General features: G+C 54.2%; 1 protein-coding gene across 1 annotated transcript in view; it reads left to right on the plus strand.

Annotated features, from left to right (window-relative positions):
• Positions 1-26,069, plus strand: part of Igsf21 (immunoglobin superfamily member 21) — a 182,063-nt gene that overhangs the window by 53,554 nt on the left and 102,440 nt on the right. The window contains exon 2 of the mRNA XM_042669785.1: positions 16,837-16,949. Coding sequence (XP_042525719.1) covers positions 16,837-16,949 — 113 coding nt within the window. The remainder of the gene's footprint in view (positions 1-16,836; positions 16,950-26,069) is intronic.

Raw genomic sequence — 26,069 nt, forward strand, 5'->3', positions numbered from 1 at the left:
AGTCCCCCCCTGCCCCCACCCCGGCCGGCCCAGGGACAGGGAAGGCCTCATTTGGGCAGCCATTCTCCCCAGGGCAGGCGTCTTCTTCCTGGAGTGCCACTTAGGGCTCCCTGGGGGTTCCCGGGGGCCAGGAAGTGGCCACCACGGCCAAGACCAGGCTAGCAGGAGTGGGTCACCCCAGGTTTCCATCATCATCCACTCTCCTTTTCATTTCCCAGTTGGAAAGCGAGGATGTCACGTGGCCAGGCTTTGAAAGCACAGGCCATCCGTCTCTCGATGGGCTGTGACATTGACCAGTGTCTGTCAGCAGCTTTCTTTATGCGATGGCAGCAAACCAAAACCTTCTCTGACCCGGGAAGACTCACCAAGCCGAGAGAGAGGGTGGCTCCAGAGAGGGAGGCGCTGCGTGGAGAGGGCCCAGTGAGGCTCCAGGCAGCGCATGGGCCCCAGGGGGTCACCCGAGAGTCCATAGTCCGTCACCCCCTCCTGGGCCCACATAAAGGTAGGAGTCAGATACCTCTGATGAGATCCTGGGGGGGGGGGGCTTTGCTGTCCCCAGAAGGACGGGGCAGCTGACTGTGACCCTCCCTGAGTCTTCCTTTCAGGTCTTGGCCTACACCCTGGGTGCCCCAGTGCCAGGAAGAGGCAGAGGTACCAGACTGAGGTTTGCAAAACCTCTTTAACCAGACACACAGCTCTATGAGGCAGGGGAAGCTGCTCTGGTCGGAGAGAGAGAGAAGAGAGGATTCCATGCCCCCTCTGTGCAGTCCCCTGGGTTCAAATCCCACCCCTGTCACTTACCAGCTTGGTGATGCGCTCAGTGCTGGCACAGCTGCCTCTCAGCCGCGTGGCCCTCCCCATGGCGTGGTCATGGGGGAGCCGGCACCCCCTCCTTCATCCCCACCCCAGCCTCCCCCGCCTCCTCCGTCGATGCAAGACCCTGGCTTTGCATCCTCACCTCTACTGTCCACAAGGACAGAGTGATGTCAGCAAGAGCACGTGTCAACGCCGGTGGCCACGCGGTGTCGGCAGTCTGCTCCCCACCCCCACCCTGACTGTGCCAGATAAGATGTCTGGGGTTTGGGATTCAGGGTTCAGGCACTCAAACCCCGGCACCCTGGGAATTCATCCCTGGAAGACCGCTTTGTCAGAACAGGGGGCTCCAGGGCCCCAACCCCCCTGACAAGAGCCTCAAGGTTCTTGGAGGACAGTGGAGGAACTGTCTTCGGGTCTGGGTTCGAATCCTGCCCCTGCTTTTTCCTCTGTGCGTTCTCTTTCTCTGGGGTTTGGTCTCCTCATTTATAAACCAAGAGTCACAGTTCACCCGCATCAGTACTGTATGACTCAGCCCTCCTCACCTGCGTGCTGTCCCCTCCCTCAGACGGCCCTTGGGACAGTGTCACCTGCCTTATCTATCCCAGAGGAAGGAGCCCTGAAGTCCACATCTATTCCAAGGAGATATGTAAACAGCGCCAGTGTTTACTCAAGGACACAGAGCCCCAAACCTGAGAGAGGCGTACTGACAGAAGATAAGATATGGGGTCTCTTCCATAGAGAGCGAGTCCTCTAGCCATCGCCCCACTGAGGAGGCTGGAAGGATGAACGGGGAGTCGGGGTGGGAAGTGCCAGGGGCTCTGTGATGTCTGGGAGGGAAGGAGGGCGTCCCCTAGAGGTCAACGTTCGGGGTCAGTGGAGTAAGACATTTGGGTGGATGCTAGGGAGCCCATCCCATGCGCCGGGGACCGTCCAGCGGTGCTGGAGACGTTATCCAGCAGGTTCTTTGGACGGGACTGGCTGGTGGAGGCGGCTGCCTGTCTTCTGCTGCCTTCTTTGTGCTGATGGAGGATCTCAGATTCTATCCCTGGATCTCAGAGAAACAGCCACAGGGGGCTGCGAAGGTGTGGGCACCAGTTTCTACACCCCGGAGGGAAGGGGAGGAACTACTTTCTCTCTTCTTGCCTTGATTAAATCCACCCACAGACACCTCCCTGTCCTGGGTCTCCCAGCCTCCCTGTGCTGAGCCTCCCTGCCTCCTTTCCCACCGCTCGTCGCAGTTTGGATCAGGAGAGCCCCTCAGAAAGTGGTGGAAAAAATCCATTTGGAGCCACCCCCGTCTGCTACCATGGCCTCCCACATTTTACTGTTGCCTCCACCTCCATTCGGCCCAGTTCTCAGACGCCTTCCCACGCGTCCCTCATGCCGAGTTGCCCGCCACATTGTCACAGCTGCCGTGGTCCTGGGGCTCCGGGGGGGCCAGGACGGGAGGCTGGTGCTCCAGTGCCAGCTGCGGCTGGCACAGGGCCGTACGGAGCTGCAATCCCCACTGCCAGTGTGCCTCTCACTGTGACCCTCACTCCGCTCTGGTGGTCTTTCTTCATCTATTTCTGGCACCTCTTATTTCAAGATGGACAAATACCAGAAGGGGGACCAGAGGGACGACACCACGTACCCACCCCTCAACACCGGCATCCCAACTTCTGTGGAAGTTGGGCAGCAGGACGGAATGAGCTCTTGGGGTGAGGGGGACATAGGGCCTCTGAGGGGTTTCTGTTGGCTCCACCATTGTGAGTAGGGAGGGAACGTAGACTCTTGTCTTCAGTATTAACCCGTGAAAGCCTGGAGCCAGTGAATTCTTCCTGTGAAGGGACAGATGCTAAACATCATAGGCTTTATAGGCCAAGAGTCAGAATCGGAGCTATTCCACAGGCATTTAGATGATCACTATAAAGGTAGCCGTTTGCAAGGATGAAAAGGTACTGGGGTGAGTGGCATTTGACCCAGGACTGTAGTTGGCTGAGCATTGCTCTGAGGCTGGTTTTCTTTATCTGGAAGTCATAACCAGCAACCCCACCCCCACCCCACCCCCATGTCAGTGGGCAGACAAGAGGATTCCAAGCCCAGGTAGAATGTGTCTGGAAACGTTTAGCAGTTGAGAAAACAAGGCCACAGAGGGCTGTGGACACAGCTGTCCATGCCCACGGCCCGTCGCCCTGAGCACCATTGCCACTGCTACTCATGTTCTTTCCAATGAGCTGAGTGAGTCGGGGGAGAGCCAGGGCACCAGGATGCCAGGGTACCAGAGTATCAGGATACTAGTATAACAGGGCACCAGGATGCCAGGGTACCAGGAGACTAGGATGCCAGGGCACCAGGGTACCAGGATGCCAGGGTACCAGGGTACCAGGATACTAGTATAACAGGGCACCAGGATGCCAGGGTACCAGGATACTAGTATGACAGGGCACCAGGATGCCAGGGTACCAGGATGCCAGTGAGCCAGGATAAAAGGGTGTCAGGATGCCAGGCTGCCAAGATGCTGGGCCTCTGAACAGCAGGGCAGCAGGTCTTCCTGGTCCAGGATTAATCTGCTTTCCTAAGTCAGACTTGGCCTCCAGCCCTGCAGCCCCTGGGTTTCTGAATCCTGAGTCTCTGTGCTTGGAGGAGGGGGCCAGGTGAGGGGAGAGAGCTAGGCATGGAGCATGGACTGCCAGGCCTTCTCAATCACAAACCATACAACAATCCAGGCTGGCTCACCTGCCAGCATCACAGCTGCTTTCTCTCTGTCCTGAGCAGACACGGGTCAGAACAGAATCCTAGTGGAACAGGGAACTGGGGTGGGGCGGGGGAGTTGTCGTTGTATTTTGTCTGATTCCACAGGTGCTTTCCCTGGTAGCTCATGCAGGCCAAGGCCTGGGGTCAGCTCGGAGGCCCAGATGTGGACCTCCGAGGCTGCAGCCCCTTTTGGAAAGTCGACACGGACAGACAGAATTCTAGGTGATTAGCAGTGATTTTCTCCGCATGGCAGTTCACAGGTGGAGCTCTTGTTTCTTTCATAATTACATGTGTTTATTGTCGCTTGGTGCAATAAACACATACATTTCCTGAGCTCCTGTCAGCTAGCAGTCATAGCAGACAGACATACAGACACAAACACAAACACAGACACAGACACACACACACACAGACACACACACACACAGCTGTGGGTCATCACCAAGGAGGTGATCACCTGCTCCGCTCAGCTTCTAGAAGTGCACGGAGCCTCCTGCAGCCATGGACACCACCGTTGCAGACATCACTGACACCTCAGCCCCAGCCTTTGAAGGTTTGGGACTTAAATAAGCAATTCGAATCCGAATATAGCCTAGGATCAGACCCTGAAGTCGTGAATGATAACTCTGAGAGACTCACAGGAAAAAGCCACACAGTTCGTCCAGGGAGGGATCTTTGGAACGCCTGGCCTGAGCGCCGACGTGTCTCACGATGAAGAATGTGCGTGATGATTTGTGGGTTTCGGGAAGTAGGAAGCCACACTGCGCACCGTGTCCCGATCATCTGAGGCACCACACACTGCCAGTCAGCCCCAGAGAGGCTGCCTGGAGCTCTGGATGGGGCTCAGCCAACAGCACAGCAGAGCCCGCTGGGGCTGACATCCCTGTTGGCGGGTGGAAGGACATATGTCATCAGTAATAAACAACAGATAAAGTGGACTGCCAGGCTGAGAAATGCTGCCATAAGAAAAATGAATAAAGCACTTCTAGGGCAAGAGAAGTGAGGTGCCGATTTTAGACCAGGGAACGAAGACATCTGTGCAGACCTGACATTGAGCAGAGGAACAAAGTGAACTGAGAAAGACATGTGCAGAGCTGGGATAATGGGGCGTCCTGGGAGAGCAGAGTGAAATGTTCAAAGGCCCCGAGACAGGAACACGCTTGGGCTGTTTAGCGAAGAGCAGAGGGGCCAGTGTGGCTGGAATGGTGTGAGCTGGAGAGACTGGCAGGGTGCCAGAGACTGGTCCCTTAAAGGGGCAACGTTGCCATTTCCGATGACGGCTTACAGAAAGAGTGTGCTTCACAAAACCCTGGTCTCTGTGTATTCGGCTGTGATTGCTGCTGCATAACAAAGACTACCCCAGCAGTCACTAAAAGCACCTGTGTGTGTCTCACAGCTCTGTGGCTGCAAAGTCTGGCTGGGCTAGGCTTGAATGCTCTACTCCTGCTCACAAGGTGTTGGTTGACAGGCTCTCACGGGAGGGCTCCGAGTAGGAGTTCAACTACCCCCATCCAGGCTGTGACATAAAGGTTGTCCCAAGGTGTAGGACTGAGGTCCCTGCTTCCTGGCTTGCTACTGACTGGGGTTGTTGTACTTCCTTCGACTGGCTTCCCACCTTCCCTCCTCCAAAGCACCCTCCCTTCTCCAAAGAGCATGATGGATCCTCAGACTTTGAGTCTCTTTGGCTTCCTCCTGTGTCCCCAGAGAGAAAGTTCTTTGGGCCCTGGGACCTGTAATCAGACCTCAGTCCCCTGCTTAAGCCCCTTACCACGTGGCATAGAATCTGCACAGATCCTTTGTAGCAGAGGGTGATGGTGGCTCACACCTGTAATCCCAGCTACTTGGGAGGCTGAGATCAGGAGGATTGAAGTTTGAGACCAGTTGGGCAGAATAATCTATATGACTCTACCTCCTCAGAGCCAAGTTGAATACAATAGCATGTGTCCCATCCCAGAAGCCTAAAATAGGCAGATCAAAGTCCATGCACATGCTCAGGCAGGAATGAGGCCCTATCTTGGGAATAAACAGCAAGAGACAGGCCTGAAGGCCTGGTCCAGCGGTAACGTGTCTTCCTCATAAGCACACAATCCTGAGTTCAAATCCCAGTGCCACTAAAAAAAAAAGTAGGGAATGGAATAAATAAGCTTTCCATGAGCTTTAAATAATCATCTTTGTTTATCACATCTAACCAGGTTATATAAATAGTTAACACTGTTTCCTGAAGATGAAAGTCTTTGTGTAGGCCAGGAGACCATGGCTCCCCCGATAATCCTAGCTATTCAGGAGGCTGAGATCTGATGATTGATGTTCATAGCCAGCTGGGGCGGGAAAGTCTATGAGACTCTTATCTCCAGTGAGGCACCAAAAAGCCAGAAGTGGAGCTGTGCTCAAGGAGTAGAGTGCTAGCTTTGAGAGTTAGAAGCAGGCATCACACAAACAGAAAGTCAATTTACTCAGAGCAAACACAAACACATCAGCAACAATGTACAAAGACTGTTTATCAGTTGGTAAAGTGTAAATCTTTCTTTCCTTTCTTCCCTAAATCCTTTCCGTCCTTCCTTTGTGCTAGTGCTAGGGCTGGAACTCAAGGCCTGGGTGCTGTTCTGTAGCTTTTTCACTCAAAGCTAGCATGCTACCATTTGAGCCACACTTCCACTTCCAGCTTTTTCCCTGGTTAATTGGAGGAAAGTGTTTCACAGACTTTCCTGTCCAGGCTGGCCTTGAACCACGATCCTTAGATCTCAGCCTCCTGAGTAGCTAGGATGACAGGCGTGAGCCACCAGTGCCTGGCAGGGAGAACATTTTAATGTCCATAATAGACTTTATTCCTTCTAGCTGCGAGAGAAATATCCCTCCGTTGTAGAATGGGAACACGGATTGTGTTATTCCCATGATGGAATACTTAACCCAGGAAACATTTATTAAAACCCAAACTACCGATCGGTGTGATGCGCGGTGAGGGTTGAGCTGGGTGGAGGGAGACACGGCAGCCCGACACACAGGCGTGCGGCCCACGGGTCTGCTCATCCAGGCCAAGGGAAGGTAAGGCCAGCCCCTGACGGGCAGGCAGGACCGCAGGTTATGTTAGGGGTACGGGGTAGTGACGGGTGGGGCGAATGGGGGAGTTTTCTGGGGAGCTGGAAATTATTTTCCAGTTTCATCCCAGTGGTGTGCCCATATGTAAAAATTAATCATTGTTTGATTGAGATTTGTGCCTCTTGCTAGAGATTACACTTTCGGAAAGGAACGTGATCGTTTAACCACACGTGGAGTGCTGCATTAACGCTGTCTGCGTGTTTTCCCACGCCCTGGGTGGCAAACATCCCAATTCCTACTTAATAGATTAGAGAACCGAAGCTCTGCCCATGCAAGGTTAGGGAGCAGAGGGGTGCAGGTCCACCCCGTGTTCTTCTCTCCTGCCTCTGTCCTGGGTTGTGGGGTGTGGCTGCTGCCCTGCCCCCGCCCCGCCCCCCAACCTCCATGGCCTTGGAATTGCAAGTTGCACTGGGCAGGTGCTGGGACCCGGTCGGGCCCTGTCTGTCACTGCTCCTGCGTAGGCCTGGCCCGCAGGCCCAGGCTTTCTGTCCCCTGTGGAAGCAGGTGGGGTAGAGTCCTGAGGGATGGGGACTAAACATCCCCTCCCCCACCTCAGCCCACTTGCTCCTGGGCCGTCCCCTTCCCCAACACATCCTCAGGCCTCCCTCATCAGGTGGGTGTTAGGTGACAGGCCGGAACCCCGGCTGGCAGGTCCCGGTGACAGGCAGGCCCTCTGTAAAGGAGCGGTCCTAATAGGCTGATGTTTATCTTGCAGGACGTGTGCACTTAATAAAGTATTAATATGAAGGCCAGATTGCTTCTGCTGTCAGGCAGGCAGAGCGGGAGCAGAGAGGAGGGAGCCCCAAAGTCACTCTGCATGCGCGGCCAGCACCCGCTTGCTGGGCAGAATAAATGTGTTCTGTTGGAGTGGCAGCAAAGGACATTGCTTGCCGATTCCTGTATCACAGAATCAAAACGTGTTCTGGAGGGTGGGGAAGGGCTGTCCTGCGGGAGGGGGGGGGAAGCTTCTCTAGACACAAGGAGAGGTGCTCCCTGGTGGCAAGCCCAGTGCTCCCTGAAAGGTGACAGACTTTGGAGGGCCTGGCAGGTGTGGGGTAATCTTTAAGGACACTTGGCAATCTTTCTTCCCAGCCTTTGCTGGCCAGTCCTGAGATTTGGAGACGGCCCCTGCCCTGCACCATCTCCTCTCCCAAGCCCTCCTCCCCCACTCACCCCCGCCTCCCCAAATTCACTCTCGCACCTTCTAGAAGTTTGCTGGCCTCTTCCGATTGCAGGGTTCCTGGCCCTGGGTGCTGCTGACCGGGCCAGCTGGTCCTCAGCTGTGCTTTGGCCTCTCTGACCAGCCACAATCAAACATGTCATGAAAGGTTTTTGAGTGGCCCCTAGGGGTTGCAGATGGGCCCCGGGCTAGGTTTTATAACTCCCGATGGATGAGAGAGGTAAAAATCTCTCCTGGCAGCACCTAGAAGCTGCTGCCTGGGTCCAAGGATATGAGCCTTAGAAAATTATCACTATATACTTGCAACCTAGGTGACTTGGGCCCAGCTCGGCCTTAGGGAAGTGTCATGTGATTTCATGTAAGCTTAGCACAGGCCAAGTTCAACATAATAGGGTCAGGGAAATGACATCGTTACGGAAAGTTTCCCTTTGCAGATTTCCAGACGCTTTGGTGCCAAAATGAGGTAATCTAGTCTACTGCTAGCTGCCTTTGGGGGAGAGGAAAAAACACACACACACACACACACACACACAAGAAAGATTCCTTTATTCTGCATTTAGCTCCAGAGCCCCAGCAATTAATTCTACCCTGCTAAAGGACTCCTTGTTTATAAGGCATTGTTATTTTCTGGTGGCCTATTTTAAATGGTAATTTTTTTCATTAAGTTGCTTCGTCTTTACTTATTAAGACCATTTTATAACCTAGCCGAGACCGCATTCCTTGAGCAATAACTATTCTTCTTTGTAAAATATTTGGTAATAACTGATCATCCATATTTTAAATTTTATTCCAAGTCAGAGGCACCTCCCTATGGCTCATGAGTTCGGCCTCGTGATGCTGAGACCAGGTTCTTGGGTTTGGGAAAGCTTCTGCACACTAGGCCAACAGTGCCTGCTGTGACAGCTTGGCCTCCGCTCCCCTCAGGTCCCCTGCCTTTACTGGGTGGAGATGAGGCTCTGAACTGGGACATGACTCTCTGTGGGCTGCGGTGGCCGGAGCTGTGTGATTCCCAGGTTTGGGGTCATGCATTCTCATCGCTGTCCTCATCCAAAAGCGACGCCCCCCCCCCACTCCCACGTTCCAGAGCCTTCTCCTCCTCTCCTTTCCCATCTGAGCATCACTGCGATCCTGGAAAGGAATAAACACCACAAACCCATTTTTCAGATGAGATGGTCAAGGCTACAGAGGAGTAAGTCCTGTCCACTGTGTCCATGAGGATGAAGGCCCCACCAGCCTCGTCTCCTGCCACTGTCTGCCCCCAGGACCGATGCCCAGGACCCTGGCCCTTTGTCCGGCAGCATGGCCCAGCCCTGGAGATGGCACTGTGGTCTCAGCACCCCGTGAGTCTCCTGTGGCATGGTGCCCGGGTCTGGGTGTTTCTTGTCTGCTGTGTTGACCAGGGATAAAGAAATACTTCAGAGGAAGTTATGGAATGTGGCAGCAAGTTGTCAGATAAAAGATAGCCAGGGGGAAGACACTGGTGAGGAAGAAGCGTCATAGGACCCGGTCTTGGTCTTACGGTTTTGATCCGCTCTAGGTCTGCTGGGTCTCAGTGAAACGGGGAGGGGGAGGGGAGGCTCCTGAGTCCTCTTTCCCCAGATACTCTGTGCTGGATGAGGGGAGCCCTACACCTCACCCCAAATCTCAGACCCCACAGTAGAGGTCTTTCTCTGCTCCTGTCACACCCAGCATGCAGGCTCCCTCCCTACAGTGACCTGGCCCCTCCCAGCCACCCCTGAGATGGTGGAGACAGCAGGGAGAGGAGCAGGGGAGGGAACAGGGGGCAGCCTGGGGCCCCACATTGCCCTGCAAGCAGTCACATGACCCTGCCGACTTGCCAGGAATACTGGGAAGCGGGGCTGGCTGAGCACCAGGGAGGGAGAGGGAATGGAGCCGGGTGGGGTGTTACGCGGCAGTCTGCTGGGGCCCGGAGGTGTGCCATGTACCAGAGAGATGTGAAGAGTGTCTTGTCAGGTTGGACCCCGACATGGTGGTTATGAGACAGACAGAAGCCGGCAGGGACCGGGTAGAGCTGTGATTGGCAGGTATCCCTGCCCTGGGTCCTGACGTCAGCCCAGGACGCTCTGCCTGCCGTCACCACCATTGCTGGTGGTGACCACCGTTCCCACCAGACATCTGGGTCGCCGGAGGGCTGTCTGCACTCGCCCCGGTCTCCTCTGGCCTCAGTGTCTCCCCTCTACAAAATGGGAAGACAAATAGCCAGCATCAGCTAGGGCAGGGGATCGGCTGAGGCCCGTGGGCAGGCTGAGGGTCACGGGAAGGCCCGATCCATAGTATAACCACGTCATTATCAATAATGAAACACCAATTAATAATAAATAAACAAACGAATGATAAATAATGCATCGGGGTGAATAATACATGAAGACGCCGAGCTTCTGAGGCTCCGTTGCCTCTGACGAAGGGGATTTGATGAGCTGGCTGCAGATCACACGGGGCGGCTTCGGAGGAGAGGGAGGCCAGGAGGGCCCGGGCAGCCCAAACCTGGGGCTGTCTCCCTGAAAAGACTTTGAGAGGCCCCAGGTCCCTGCTGGCTCAGCGCTCACTGACCTGACCTGTCAGGGGAGAGGAGGGGAGAGCCAGGAGTCTGGCCTGGGAGTAGCCAAGGTGAGACCGTTGGAGATGTTTCTAGAACCTCTTTATTCATCTATGCATTTTGTAAAACATTTTTCGTGTGGTCCTGGGATTTGAACTCGGGACTTTGAAGTGCTATCCTACTTGAGCTGCAGCTCCAACACTCACTCATCTTCCTTGTCTGTTCATGTTTAGGCCTCGCTTTTTTGTCCGGGGTCTGTTTTGGACCGCAGTCCTCCTGTTGGTGCCTTCTGAGTAACTAAGATGGACAAGTGTGAGCAACCATGACCAGTTTATTGGTTGAGCTGGAGGTCTTACTTTTTGCTTGGGCTGACCTCAAACCATGATCCTCTCCATCAATACCTCTAGGTGGCTGGGATTGCAGGCATGAGCCACCGCTCTGGGCTCAATATGTCTTTGAGTGCTCTTGAGTGTGGCCAGCTGTGGAGCCCTTTGGCTCCAGAAGATATATTTGCCCTTGCAGGAGCCCCTGGGTCTACTGTGGGTGACAATTTGACAAAGAAGGAAGCTGTTTTCAATGGATTTGGGCTGGATTTGAGGGTTCGGAGTTGGAGGGCCAAGAGAAAGGAAGAGCAAAGACCCGGTAGCTGGCATATTGGGGGAGCTCAAGTTCAGGGTGCTGAGATCCAGAGGGTCAATAGATGGTTTGAGGAAGAGGCAGGCCCTGAGCAGACTTGGGGGTGCAGGTCGGCTTCATCCCCACGGCCAAAGGAAGAGACAAGGAAGGACTGGGCAGCGGGGGCCATGCTGTGTCTGGGCTGCCAGGCAGAGTGTTCTGTGTGAACCTGGGCAGGGCACGGACAGGCCCCAAGGCACCCAGCATCCTGATCTTGGTCCATTCACAACGTTAGTGAAGCTCGCTGGCCAGGCGGCCACTGTGCTGGGCGTCATCCGACATACAGAGGCAGCTGCGGGGCCCATCCTCACAGGCCTCTGCTCTGGTGGTAGTGGACAGACAGACAGACAGAGAGCCACACACCGCGTTCCAAGCGGTGGGGGGGGAAGGAACCTATTGGGCTTTGTGAGGACTGGTGGTATGCATGCACGTGTGTGCGTTTGTGTGTGTGTGTGTGTGTGTGCGTGTGTGTGTGTGTGTGTGCGTGTGTGTGTGTATGTGTGTGTGCGGGCATGCGCTGTTTGAGACTGATTGGGTTGGAGGGGCCGAGGGAGGTAAGATCATCAGGGATGCAGTTGGCCATGACAGACCCTGCACTTGATCCTGAATTGGAAAGCAATGGGGCAGGGAAATTGACCGGCATTAACGGTGGGGGGGCTTGGGGAGGGCATCATCTTATTTGCATTTCTAGCAATATCTCTGGACCTCCTGTGTGGGAAGTATGTGAGGCATTCACCTCTGTTGTGCAGAAAGGGCCTCTTTGCAGAGTCTCAGGGAGAAAGTTGGAGAACCCAAACCCTGGAGGATGGGGGACAGAGCCGAGGGGAAAAGGCAGGTTGGTGGGAGCCCACGGAGAGACAGAACTGAGCCCATTTAGTTGTGCTTGGGGGCTTTCTTTTCCTGGAAGACCCTCTGCCCTCCGCCCTCTGCCCCAGCATCGGCAGTGAGGCGATGTCTGTGCCCCCGTTACTCCAGCCTTGAAGGAGGGAGCCTTTCGCAGAAGCCTGTCCCTGCCCGGAAGCCGTGGTCGCAGTAGGTGGGGGGTGTGCATGATATTTGTCGAGCTGGTAAGTGCTCAGCCCAGAGCCCATGGTGGGTGCTGTGACATGGTGCTGATCTTCATGACATTGGGGAGGTGACCGCCCATGAGCAGTCGTGTATGGCAGTCACGCCGTGGCATGGAGATGAACCCCACGCCCATGTGCGGGACCCACATGGCTCCGACATGGCTTACTTCCCACCTGACCACCACCAGCATCGGCTCTCCCCCGTGTCCCACAAGATGAGGACCTGTAATACTATTGGGGAACATTGTCCCCGCCCTCAGGGAGTGAGGCTGGGAGGAAGGAATGTCGGGGTGAGAAGGGGCTGGCTGGCCAGCCAGGCCTGGGGCCTCTTACAAAGGTTCTCAATCTCCATGTTCCAGGCCTGGGCATCCTCACTGTCCCTGCTGGCTCTGAGTGATTAAAACCCAGAGGCTGAGATCTGAGGATCACGGTTCTAAGCCAGCATGGGCAGGAAAATCTATGAGACTCTTTATCTTCCAGTTAATCGCCATCAAGCTGGAAGTGGAGCTGTGGCTCAAGTGGTAGAGCGCCAGCCTTGAGAGAAGGCTAGGACAGAGCCCGGACCCTGGGTTCTGGCCGGCACAAATTTTTAAAATGTGACAGTGGCTGCGGCCGCCATCTGTCATGCTGCTGCCCCGTTGTGTCCGGGCCGTGTCCTGCTACAGGAGCTGGTGTCAGATCCTGTGTCTCTGCGCTGGTACTTCCTGCCTGCCTGCATTTTCAGCTTGATTGTAATTGCCGGAGTAGGCAATCAGGGTAGTGGATCCGGGTCTTGTCCACCACGCCTGGCCGTCTGTGGTCAAGGCGAGGTCATCTCTCATCCTCAGGGTTTGCGTCTGTATGTGGGACACTCCCGTGGCAAAGGTGAGGGTTGGGGTTAGGATGACAGGGGTCCTTATTTGTCACATGTATGTTGTGCTTTCGGGAACTCCGCAAGTGTTTACTGAGCTCCAAGGAGTGCCGAGGGAGCCTTCTCTGGTCTGAGGATAAAGTCGCGATTAAAGTACACAAAGAGCTCCTGGTTGTGGAGAGATGGGCATAAGCACCAGCTGCTCCTCACCTCTCACTAACTCAGCTAGAAAACCCAGGCAGAATGACCCACACCTACCTATTTTGAAAAAAAAAAATGAAAAGCTCTAGCAGACAGATTATAATTCAAAATTCCACCCAGAGAACGGATATAAACAAAAGCTCCGAGTCTTAGTGGGTAATATTTAAAATGTCCAGAATATAGACAAAAATAACTGGACATACAACAGCAACACCAAAAAAAGAAAGCCATGAAAATCCCCACTTGCGTGAAGAAAAGCAGTGGCCAGGCTGACTCTAGCGAGGAGAGCAACACAGATGGCAGAATTATCTGGCCAAGACTTCCAGGCAGCCATTGCAAAAATACCAGACCAAGTGATCAAAAATAATCTGGAAACGTATCAAAATAGAAAGACTCCACAAAGGAACAGAAGATGTAAAGAGCCAAATGGAAATTTGAGAAGCTAAAAAAGCAACAAATGGCTGGGTGTCAGTGGCTCACGCCTATAATCTTAGCTACTCAGGAGGCTGAGATCTGAGGATAGCGGTTCAAAGCCAGCCTGGACAGGAAAGTCTGTGAGACTCTTATCTCCAATTAACCACCGGAAGACTGGAAGTGGTGCTGTGGCTCAAGTGGTAGAGCACTCACCTTGAGCTGAAGAGCTCAGGGACAGCTCCCAGGCCCAGAGTTCAACCCCCACAACTGACAAAAACAACAACAAATGATCTATCGCACGTGTGCGTGATCTCTCTCTCTCTCTCTCTCTCTCTCTCTCTCTTTCTCTCTCTCACTCTCTTCGTCCATGTAGTCTATTTCTCATGGAGCTCACAATTCAGTTGGAGGTAGGGAGGTAGAGGTTGTTAACAGATGATAAAGACACAGGCGATGGTAAATTCTTGGAAAGGAATAAAGCAGGGTAGACAGAGCATGGTGACAGTGGTATGGTAACTATTCTGAACCTAAAATAGAATAGAAAAGAGCCTTCCAAAGAGATGGCATGTGAGTAAAGGAAAATGGAGGGATAGGGCCACGTACCTAAGGGAAGATTTTCTGGGAGGTGGAAGGAGCACGTGCAAAGGCCCTGAGGTAGGGACGTACTTGGGATGCTCAGGTATCCATGTCTTGTGGGAAGGAAGGAGACAGGACAGGTTGAGGATGAGGAGGGATGAAGTCTGAGAGGTGGGCAGGGACAGAGGTGGTACGAGAGGAGACTGGAGCAAAGCAGGCGTTGGATGCTGTTGCATCTCCCATGCCCGGGAGATGGGGGAAGGGGAAATGCAGTTGAGTTCTGGATATACTGTTCAGAGGTTGCGGGCTTGGCTGGCTGCTTGGGTGGCAGAAGCAGGAGATTCCAGGAAGAAAGCCGGGTGCTGTGAGCTCCCTGGGGGGCACGTGTGGGGGGAAGCACAGCCTCTGTTTGAAAGCTTTTCCGTTGAGGTGCAGAAGGCATCTCAGGGGTCCCCAAATGGTTGATGTGGAGCTTGGTATCACCAGAGACCCTGGGAGAGGGATGCAGGTCTGCCCTCATGTCTCACAGAGTTGAGACTTAGGTTACAGTGAGCCCGATCATGCTCGGTGACAGCCTGGCGCTTACCATGGCGAAGGAAGGGCGGGGTGTGGGTCCAGCTCTGCCACTTGGGGCCGTGTAATCCCCTCGATGTCTCCCCGCGAGAGGTGGGAACCAACACAGCAATTCATTGGGTGCAGTGGCTCATGCCTGCTCAGGAGGCTGAGCTCTGAGGATGGACATACAAAGCCAACCCTGGCAGAAAAGACTGAGACTCTATCACCAGTTTACCAGCAAAAAGCTGGAAGTGGAGCTGTGTGGTTCAACTGGCAGAGCGCTAGCCTTGAGTGCAAAAGCTACACAAAAGCACAAGGCTCTGAGCTCAAACCCCACGAGTGTCACACACACACACACACACACACACACACACACAATGCTCCTCTGTCCTAAGATTGTCACAAACAAATGAGTGTGTGCGTGTGAGGCACTTGGCCCGGTACCCGGCAGAGGAAGAGCTCTAGAAATGCCATCATTATTATCACTTCGCTCTTGGCTGGCCCTGGAGACCCCAGCTCCCTGGGGTCCCCTCTCCTGAAGGAGGATTCCTTGTTTGTTTTGTGGATTGCTTCCCCCACACACACACCTCTGTGTCGACGCTCATCCTCGGAATGGGGACCACACTGTGACATCTGTCTCCCTTCACCCCATGTGTGTTGGAAGACAGGGCTGTCCCTGTGTCATCTCTGCTGCCCAGGACAGGTGGGAACAAGCAGGTCTTCCTGCCCACTGGGCTGTGGCTTTCTCGGCACACACAGACTGTGGGGCTCCCCGTGAGCCCTGACCGCGGCCTGGGTGAGAGATCACAGGGGAGCTGGAGGGGGTGAGCCCCAGGCTTTATCCCTTCCCTCTGCAGCCTAGGGCCACACGGGTCCAATCTGCCTCCAACTTCCATATTGATCCTTTTGGAGATCAATTCTTGTTTTTTCTTCCTGGAGTGTTGTAGTCATTAAGTTCCAAGCAGGGGTCAGGCCCCTGGGCTCGATCGGCTGGGGTTGCCTGCACAATTGAAATCCTCAAACCCATCCTGGCTAGTTTTCTCATTAAGGCAATCGGACTGGATTGGTCTGTTTGATTGATGGTCGATGGTCAGACGGCAGCCACGGGAAGCCAATCCCATGGGCCTGGGTGACCAGCCCACCCCATTGAGCAGAAGTGGGCGTCCAGGACTCTGGGGTGAGCCTCGGGGAGGCAGCGGAGAGGGGGACAGGTCTCACCAGCTGGATGTCCTCAAGGTGCGGCTCACACTGAGCAGGCAGCCGTCCTGGGGCAGCTAGTGGACAAGAAGCAGGATGTGGTGTTTGCATAAATATGAGGTTTCTTCTTGGGTGACCAGCCTACCATTTCTTCCTCTCCCATCACCAAGTGATGGACCAGCCCTCGGGTGCATGTCAGGGCATTTGCAATGAGGCTTTTCCCAGGAGTTTAACGAGAAGTAAGAGGCCACGAGGTTGGGGTGGAAGGCTTGGTGACCAGACCCCGGTGACGGGGCTGCTGAGCACGCTGATGGATGGGTGGAGACACCTTGAAGGAAAAGCTGTTTGGAGACCCTGGGTTGATGCATGCATATAGGTGCATTTCTGGCAAGACTTAATAGGCCAATCGTGTGCCAGTATTCTAAAGGGGCGGGGTCAGTATGGGCCAATCATAAGCTAGCACTCCAAAGGGGTGAGGTCAGCGTGCATGGACCAGTCGTGTGGCAGGGCTCCAAAGGGGCAGGATCAGCGTGGGCCAATCATGTGTCAGGACTCCAAAGGGGTGGGGTCAACGTGGACTAGTTGTGTGCTGGGACCCCAAATGGGTGGAGTCAGTGTGAGCCAGATTGTGGGTGGACATGCACCAAGCTCTCACGAGAGGTGGGACAGTTTCCCCCTTCACCAGGGAAATGGATCCCCCAAAGTTCTTCCTGTTTGGGCCCATGGGAGCCACGAAGGTGGCTGGAAGGGAGACAGCAAAAGTGAGTGAGAAGCAAGAGCACTAGGAGTTCATCACAGAGGCAGTGTGAGGATGCCCCTACAGTTCATCCAGGGGGTCACTCCAGGCCTCCTGGCCAGCTCCAGCCCTCACCTCCTCCTCTCTTTCTCTCTCTCTCTCTCTTTCTCCTGTCTCCCACAGGATACCTGACTGTCAACATTGAGCCTCTACCCCCTGTGGTGGCGGGAGATGCTGTGACCTTAAAGTGTAACTTCAAGACGGATGGTCGCATGCGTGAGATCGTGTGGTACCGGGTAAGTGGGCCGCTCCGTGTGGCTGTCCCTTCATGTCAGGGCTGATGGGCAGAGGCCCGGAGCCCCTGGACACTTCCCTGGCAGCCCTGAGTGATCCAGTGCCATCCGCCAGGTCCCCGCCCTCAAGCAAGCCCACCTCACCCAACCCTTCCCTATACCCTCAGGCGCTAGTTCATTCTAACATCTTCGAGCTGCTGATGAGCTGTGTTTGTGGAGGTTTCTTTGGGCACCGTGGGCCTCATGGTAGGGTTTGTGGTAGGAGGCGTTGAGCGATGTTTTTGGCACAGGATAAAGAAACAGGATGGATGGCTCCCTGGTTTCCTTAAAATTGCCTTTGGAGCTATCGGCTACCTAATCTCACTACCTCTAGGCCCAGACCGGTGCCTGGCATTGTAGTTTGGGTCTGTGTAGGGAAGCAGCTGAGATAAGCAGGTATCCACCTGTCTAGGGGTGGGGTGGATGCCAGCAGTAAGAGTGGCGATAAGCCTTTGGGCTCTGATAAGAGGCAACTGGTGCTGGCATCTCTGTGGATGAGGGTAAGACAGACCAGCCTTGTCTCCAGAGGTGTAGCTGGTGCTGCTGCCCTCCCCAAGGCCACGCCCCAGCGTGCACGGAGCCCGCTACCACAGAGAGTGCCCTAAAGCCGGGCTGGCTGAGCCACATTTCTCGGTGAAGGCCCAGATCGTAAATGTTTCCTCTCTGCCGACCGAGGCGTCTTTGTCAACTTCTCAATGCGGCTGTTGTTGTGTGCAAACAACCCGACAGCGTGTAAATGAAAGGGTACGCTTGTTCCTCTAACACGTTACGCATGGACACCAAAATTTGAATTCTGCCTAATTTTCATGGGTTACAAAATATTCTCCATATTCTTATTCTTTTGTATTTCAACTACTAAAAAAAAAAAGTTAAGCCTGTTCTTAGCTTGTGGATTGTACAGAAATGGGGTGTAGGCTGATTTGGTTCATAGGCTGTGGTTACAACTCCCAGGTCTAAATACACTGGTTCTATTCTGTGTGTCTGCCCTGCCTGCGTATAAAACCAGCTGACGAGAGTCAGGACGGGCTGTTTTGGGAGGGGGAGGGGAAGGGCGCAGGGTGGTGGTGGTAGTGGATGGATAGTTTGGTGATCTGGAATTGAGAGCTGCATTTCTGCTTCTTGGGGTTTCTTGGTACCCACATACCATGCCTAGAAACTCTAATGTCAAAGGAGGCTGCTCATGGCCTTGGTCCAGAACAGCTCCCCCTCCTCTTTTTCTTCCTCCTCCTCTTCCTCCTCCTCTGTTCTTGTCCAGTCTTGCTTGGAACCAGACTTTCCTGCTGTTTTTCTTATGTATCTCTGGTCTTTGATTCACCGCTTTCTGATTAGGGCTATTGGGCTGGCCTGGACTTACACTCCTGTTAATCCACATCAGTGCTCTTCATCTTGGCAGCATAGCCTCTGCTGCGTGGAATCAGCTTCACGGCCCTCCGCCCGAGTCCCACAGGTAGGACTGACACCTGGTGCCTTGCAGGGTCCTGGTCTTAGGGAAGGGCACCACTGGACAGATCCACAAGTCCAGCGACAGCCAGGGTCTGCGGTATGGCCGCAATCACTCCGAGGCGGAGTCGCCGGGACTGGAGCTGCTTGGCTGATGGGGACTGGAAGCATCTCATTAGCACCTGGCAGAAAGACAGAGATAAATTAACTCCAGCTCACTGCTGAGGTTGAGGCTGAGGCCACATCCCTCCCTCTCCTGCTACAGTCCCTGGATAGGATCTGAGGGAGGAGGAAGAGAGGGACTGCTGAGAACCTAGCATGGGGGAGAAAGGGGACCGGAGCTGGGAGATGGGAACACAGCGGGATTCTACCGCCTTGCGCTGCCCTAGCGCTGTCCTGGCAGCCGCCCTCCCTCCGGTTTGAGATCGACCGATCCTGTCACACTCAGGGTGGTTAGAACTCCTCGCACAGGCAGCTGCCGCACAGGGGCCGTGCCAGGCCAGGCTGGGCCCCTGCAGGGATCCAGGCTGTAGTTACACAGAAGCTGAAGCCCTAGGCAGGATGGAGACTTTCCTCTCTTCTCCCTCCTCCAGCCTGGCCCCGGGCACTGATGGGCTTAAAGATCCAGTTACATCTCTTATGGGTGTCAGGCCCTGCATGTCAGGCCACGGTAGCGTGCGCTAATTAATTTATTTTATTTCATTTCACATCCTTTGACTAAGGGCCCCTGGAGGGGGACACGCAGATGTATGCAAATCACATGCAAATTGGCAGCTAGAGCCAAATGCCTGAGCCCTTTTAATTCTGTAGCTGGACAGGGTGGTGGCTCAGTGGACTGCTGACTGTCCTTGGGACCCGGATGATGGAAAAGGGGGAGCAGAAGGAATTCCAGGGAAGGGGCTCTGAGCTGCTCCTGTTCTTTCTCCCTGCTGCCGCCCTGGCTTCCCTCACTGGTGCTGATCATTTGGTATCTTCTCCCCAGGAGCCAGCTGAAGGGAGAGAGATAAGGCCTTACCAAAGTGGGCGCTCCAGGAGCCAGGCTCAGCAGAGTTCCCCGGGGAGCTGGGGGAACAGCAAGGGTGCTCCAGCCTCTGTCTCTAGCAGACAAGCCCTCTTGGCAGCCCCCACCACCACCCCCGGCCAGCCTGCCCCCACCCAAACAGCAGGCTGCCCAGTTCTGTTGGTTTTCTGGCCAGAGTTTCTTCCCTCTCTGCTTCCTTCCCCCACTCCCTGAATGAGCTTACAGAGACGGCTTGGAAGGATATGAATAGATGACACAGGCCCAGCCAGGACTGTGCCTCCAGTCCCTTCAGGAGGGAAAAAACGGGCCATTGTGGCGGATACCACTGCCCGCTCAGCCTGGTGTAAGGCCCACAGCCTCCCTCTGGCCCAGAAGACGTTATCTGAGCAAGAGACCCATCCTGAGCTTACCCTAGGTACAGAGGACGGGCTGGATTCTTGAGGGAAAATTAGGGGAGCCGATAGAATTGTCAGAAGCCAAAGGGACCACACCCTTGTGGGGTTAAGGGGACCTCTGGCTGAGCATGGAGAACACCTTATCTGGGCAGCCCTGGAGAGAGAGAGAGGAAAGAGACCAGCAGTGAACCAGGACACGAGTTTGGGCACCCTGCCCCATGGTCTGCTCAGATGAAGGAGCTCAGCCAGCTCAGAGAAGATGCCAGAACTATGGGACAGACTCAAGAAAACAAGGGCATGTGACCAGAGCCCCTGGGTCTGTAGCTCAGTGTGGCTGCCCCTCAGTCACACACGGCGGTTCCAATTCCGGTTCAGTTAGGATTCATTTTCTCATTCATGCGTCAGCCACATTTCATAAGCTCACTGGCCACATGAAGCTGCCATGCTGGATAGCAGCTTCAGAGAGCACAGTCTGCTTGAGATACTCGGATGTTTTTCTTTTTCTATTTTCCCATGTGATGGCGTGACAGAGGAGCCACCCTGATGGTTGAACCATCTTTCCTGGCAAATAGACCCTGAGATGGATTTCAGGGAGGTGGATCTAGTTAATTTTGTAACCTGCCGTAATTAGGTTGGGTAGGTAGGTATGTGGCCGGGGAGGGTGGGAAGAAGAAAGTAGATAGCTCCCTCGAAAGACATCTTTGAAAAGGTACAGGGATTGTCCAGAGCATTCCTGAGGTCTAGGGAATTATAGCTGTCTGTCTTCACTCCCCTTCCTATTGCTCTCTGGGCTCATCTCCCTGCCTGGGATTCCCTGGGCTCCCATCTCTGGAGTTCATGCATCTAATCCCCTTACAGAGTTGTGGTGCAATTCCAGACTTGGCCAGTAGGAGGCTGCCATCTAACAACCAACCTTACCCCAGTGTTTCAAGTCTGGTCTTGCTTCTGAAAGGGCGAATCATCTTCGCTTAATACTGCCTACCTGGTTAATGCCTGTAACTGGGGCCTGTTCAATAGTACCCAGATACTTATCCAAGTCGCTAACATGATACAACTCCCCTCTCTCCCTCCCCCCAAAAAAGCCAAACGCTCAATCAGGGGATCTGTATACATCCTAAACTACATTTCATTTCGTTGTTGGCACTGTGAGGTAAGTTCTAAAAATAAGTTAATCCTATTTTTCCAATGATGAAACTGAGATCATCCAAAGAGACTGTATCTCAGGTCATACCGTCTTCCAGGACTTCTTCAGAAAGTTCTAGAAATAACCCTCTTACAATCCCTTTTGGTGGACCTTGTTCAAGTATTTACCTCATTACACCAAAATGCCTGCCGCTGCACCGTGAACACCTCAAGGACAACAGCTCAGTCTTTTCCTCACTGTATTCTCTATACCTTACTGCACAGCCACCTCAGTAAATGTTGGTTAAATCGGGAGAGAGCTAGAAAAATACAAAGGCGTGTGTACATTTTCACGGGCCATGCTGCGCGGACATGGTGTCTGTCTCAAGTGTGTGCTCACACACGCACACGCATATGCACACACTCTCCATCATGGGTGTTTGTGTATGTGTGGGGCTGTGAAGACTCGAGGGCCTCTGTAGAGTGTGGGGGAAAGGGAACATTTCTCATTGGGAAACCCTGCGTAAAGCCATTTAGATGGGGGGGAGGAGGTGGGAGGGGGGCAGTGAGCCACCTGCCCAGAAGGCAGAGCCAAAGGTCTGTTTATATCATAGAAATCCATTAAGCAGCCAGGAGCATCCTGGGAATTTAACCTTTCACAGCCATTTTTATCATCTCGTCTTTGTTTTGGTCTCCTCTCTGTGTTATTTGTTCCCAAGTGGTGTTCCAAGCCTGGGTTACAAGGCCACAGAAAAGAGAGGCACAGAAAGAAGGGAGGGGATCGGGAGGGCAGTCTCCAGCAGACACAAATGCCCCTGCTTCTCCGGTCACCTTATCTCACAACCTCACCTGGGTGGATGTGCTACCTACCCCGGCATGCTTCCTTCCCCCTGGGGCTCTGAAGGGAGGATGGGAGCCACTATGGTAGCCTTTAGAGAAAGGACTGAGATTGGAGGCTGGGAACCAGGTAGAAGAGGCCTCAGTGTCGTTTGATCTTGGTGGTGACCTTCTGCCACTGGGCACGGAGATCTGTATTTGGGGACACCTCGATGAGTGAGCCTCTGCCATCTGGCAGGACCAGTGTTTGCCTCCTTCCAACACCAACTGGATAGATGGCAGCCATTGTCCTCTCTTGATTTCTTTCTTATAACTCAGAGAATCCAAGAAAGATAATTACAGAATACAGAGGGGAGGTGTTTGGGGAGGGCCTCCAAGGCCAGATTCTTTGGATTGCATCTGGAAGGCCTGGGTTCCCAAGAGATCACAGCAACAAGGACCCCTGGAATAGCCAGCAGCAGTCCCCTCCCCCCCTCGGGTTACGCTATTCCACTCACTGGTCTCTGGTTCTTGGAAATATCACCTCATCATTAATTAAGCCAATGGGTCTTGATTCTCCCTGGGGGGGGGGGGGGGGGAAGCTGTCCCAAATGTTCCTGGCATTGGCTGTCTCTTGCCTTTAGTCCTTGAGGATGTGTTGTTGCTTGAAGTCAAACAAGAAATGATAGTCACCCACAAAACATTAGGAGAATGGATTCCTTTTCTTAACCCATGAAAGAAGGTGGAAAAGGTGGAAGAGTGATTAAAGTAAACAGAGTGAGTTTATCTGAAAAAGGAAAGGAAAGCTATGAAAGAAAGCAGTGGGGCTGTCCATCAGGACAGAGACTGTGGAGAGGAGTCCAGCGAAGTTCTGGGAGGACAGTTATTACAATACTGGGCTTTGTCCTGATTGGTTGATATCTTGTCTGTGTGCTATCTCAGCTCTTCTCATTGGTTGAGTGGGTGCCTGAGGCATTATGGGAAGAAGAAGTATTGGAGCAAGAGCCTAAGGCACTGTGGGAACAAGAAAGGCCATGGTGGGCTGCATGTTCTCAGCCATGTGTTATGTCTACCACATCTTCTCCCTATCTACCTAACAGCGCCCCTCCCCTCGCTCTCCTCCACCCTCTCTTGATCTAACAGTATAAGAGCAGGAAGTAAGCATAGCCTGGGTGGCCAAGGGAGACCCGTGCCCAAATCTCAGTAAAGCAGATGGCGCCAACTTTGTGGGCTCTGGCTGAAAGCCCAGCCTGGGAGCCACTTCTACCTCCACTGCACCTGATTTAGTCTTCCCACTCCAAGATCTGCAGGAGAGAGACAGAGAGGAAGACAAGCCTGCCTCCCTAAGCACCAGGTCCTCTCAGGTGAGATGCACCCCTCCCCTAACCCCATCCCACCAGCCACAGAGGCCAGAAGGGAAGGCTGGGAGGGAGGAGGAGTGCAAATAGAGGCCCAAGACCCATTCCACTTGGTGCCTAAGAATCGCAGGACCAGGGCCCCAGGGCATTTGCTTCTTAAACCAGGTCCCCCAGTGATCGACCTGGGTGTCATTGGCCCAGCTAATGACCTCTCTCTGCAGTTTGGAAACCCCTGATTAGAGGGGTTTGTCCTCTGAAGTGGGGGGGGGGGTGGGTATAATCAAGAAATAAGGCAAGAATGAAGACAAGTTCCTGAGCTCAGGGGAAGAGGAGGTTTAAGACATAAACTAATAAGAAGGATCCCAGGCAATGGCTCACGTCGAGCATGTATTTAAAAACAGTCCAGGGGGACAGAAGACCCTGGGGTGAGCTGACATCTCAAAATCAGCCAGGAGGCTTCTGTGCCAAGGGGAAGAGGCAGGACTTTTCTGGTGGAGCAAGGACTTAGGCTGGATGGGCAGAGAACACTAAGAAGGTTTGAGGACAAAGTGAGTAGAGGAGAGTGGGGAGAGGTGGGCAGGGACTGTGCAAGGCTGGGTCCTGAGCCCCAGGGAGCTGGCTGGGGAGTGACAAGGCACCATGATGATTTTTCAGCTAGAAGCAGCATGAAGTGGCTTGCTGGATTGGAAATCACTGCGGGTGGAGAGGGGTGTGTGGGGGCAGGGAGATGGATGGATGACCTCAGGGTTGTCCGGCCAGAAGCCACTGTGACTGGGGTAAGGACAAGGATGGGAGAGGAAACACACTATGGATCTGACCCACACATCGGTCTGTAGTGCTCGCTGGGGTGTATGGATGGTGGCGAGGGGGGTTTAGATGGTTCCACCTCTGGGGCTTGGGTGGCTGGCTGGAGTGGACAGTAGTACCCTGCTTGGAGACAGGGAGCTTGCAAAAGAGAAGTAGGTCAGGGGACAGGTGCTGGGCATTCTGTCCTCCATGCTAGAAAGGTTGAAACGAGGAGTCTGGAATTCTGCGAAGAGCTCAAGCAAGGAGATTACACTCAGGAGTTTGCTCCTGTGGGGGGTGGGGGCGGTGGAGGGCATTGAATGTATCCTGTAAGGTTTATGCATGGGAAACAGAACCCCTAATGTAACAGCATTGAGAAGAGGTGACCAGATCCTGGAGGCTGGGCCTCGATGGATTCCTGTGGTCATCCCAGGACTGGGTTGTGATAACAGGATGTGTCTGGCCCCTCTCCCTCTTAGGGGAACACACCACGCCTTCACCATCCTCCACTGCAGCAAGGAGACCCTCAACAGATATCGCCCCTTGATGCTGGCCCTCCCACATCCAGAGACCAATGATCTGTTATTTACCAGTTCCCCAGCTGGCAGAATGCAAGGGCTGCAAGTACAGAAGTCAGGTAGATCCCTTTCCCTCTGGGAGGTGGCTTCCTGCTCGGCCCCTCTCATGAAGTTACTAAGCTCTATTTCCTTATCTGGCAGTGGGCTTGACAGCATCCCCTTCCCCCCCCCCCCCACCCCAGTGCCTCACAGGGATTTGTACAGAACAAACAATCAAGACACTGGCAGACCAGCCCCTTCCACTTCCACCTTGGGAAACAGACTCCCAGAACACTACTGCCTCCCCTCCGTCTGGCCTGGCCAGATCTGACTCACTCTCTCCTCTGAGGAACCTCCTGACCCACACTTCAAGACAGAACCTAGAGACTCCCTGCTGTGTTTCCTCTGTGTCTTCTGCATTCTTCTATTAGAGACACATCACCGGATACTCTCTTCCTTGTCTTTGTGTGTGTCTCTCTCTCCAAGTTGTTATATTTATCTGCTTTTGTACTGTGGGCAGACTCTGGTCCTTACCTGGATCCCCTCTTTGGATCCCTAGAATGCATATGGATGGGCTTCTGGGGTGCTCATCATCCCAGGAAGTGGGGGCTGCATGTCCTCAGAGGCTACAATCACAGCCCCCTAAGAAGTCCGAGGCCCACAGTAGCACGTGCACCGGGTGGTTTGCTGCCCTATCCTGGCCCTCCCCCCACCCCTCCCCCTGCACTCCCCCCCACTCTCCCCACCCATCCCCCCGCCCCCCTCTCCTACCCAGGTCCCTGCTCTAGGTGGATGTGGGTGTCCCAGGCAGCAGAGCTACCACAGGAGTCTGCTCTTCATGAGTTTTGGGGGGAGCCAGAAAAAGGGAGGGGAAGGCACCGTAGTCAGTGTTGGGGAGGGAGGGGGACAGAGGAGGGGAGAGAGGTACTGTGGTCAGTTTTGGGGGGCCACAAGGCAGTCTGGGATCAGGCCAGTCCATGGGCACCACCGGCCTGGTTTTGTGCGTGGATGTCCTTGGGCAGGGAGAGGAATAAGAAGGGAAGGAAGGAGAGAGATGCTGGCAGCACATCCCTGCCCTCTCTGGCACAGGGAGGAGGATGTTTTGACTGGGGAAATCTGCCTGCTCTTGAGGATTAAGATCAAGTTCTCCATACTGGCAGTCAGATCTTTTCCCTGCCCTTTGTGGGGTGGAGAAGAAATCCAAGCCAGCAGAGAGGTCATGACCCAAGAACCAGTCCTTGGGGGCGGCCTCCCGAATAACAGGATGCCCCCCTTGGACCGCAGGTGGGCTTCACCATTGGATGGCAGTGAAAGACAAGAAGATTGACAGAGCAAGGCCAAACCAGGTGGTGGCTTAGCTCCCCTGGGGCCTGGAGGATGCCAGCGCAAGGAGAGGGGAGACCTGGTACAGTGTCCCTCTGGGTGCCCTTGGGTGAGCTGCTTTCCCTCTCTGAATGTCAGCATCTTCAGGTAAGGAGGTGGAGGCTGGAAGGCTGGAGCACATGCAACCTCTCTCCAACCGTGCAGCCGCCTCCCCTCTGTGCCCCCGCCCCCCTCCACTGCCCGCGCCCCAGAGGATGCTGGGCTGG

The sequence above is a fragment of the Dipodomys spectabilis genome, unplaced genomic scaffold (assembly GCF_019054845.1).
Source record: "Dipodomys spectabilis isolate Male_0828 unplaced genomic scaffold, ASM1905484v1 ptg000504l, whole genome shotgun sequence".
Lineage (NCBI taxonomy): Eukaryota > Metazoa > Chordata > Mammalia > Rodentia > Heteromyidae > Dipodomys > Dipodomys spectabilis.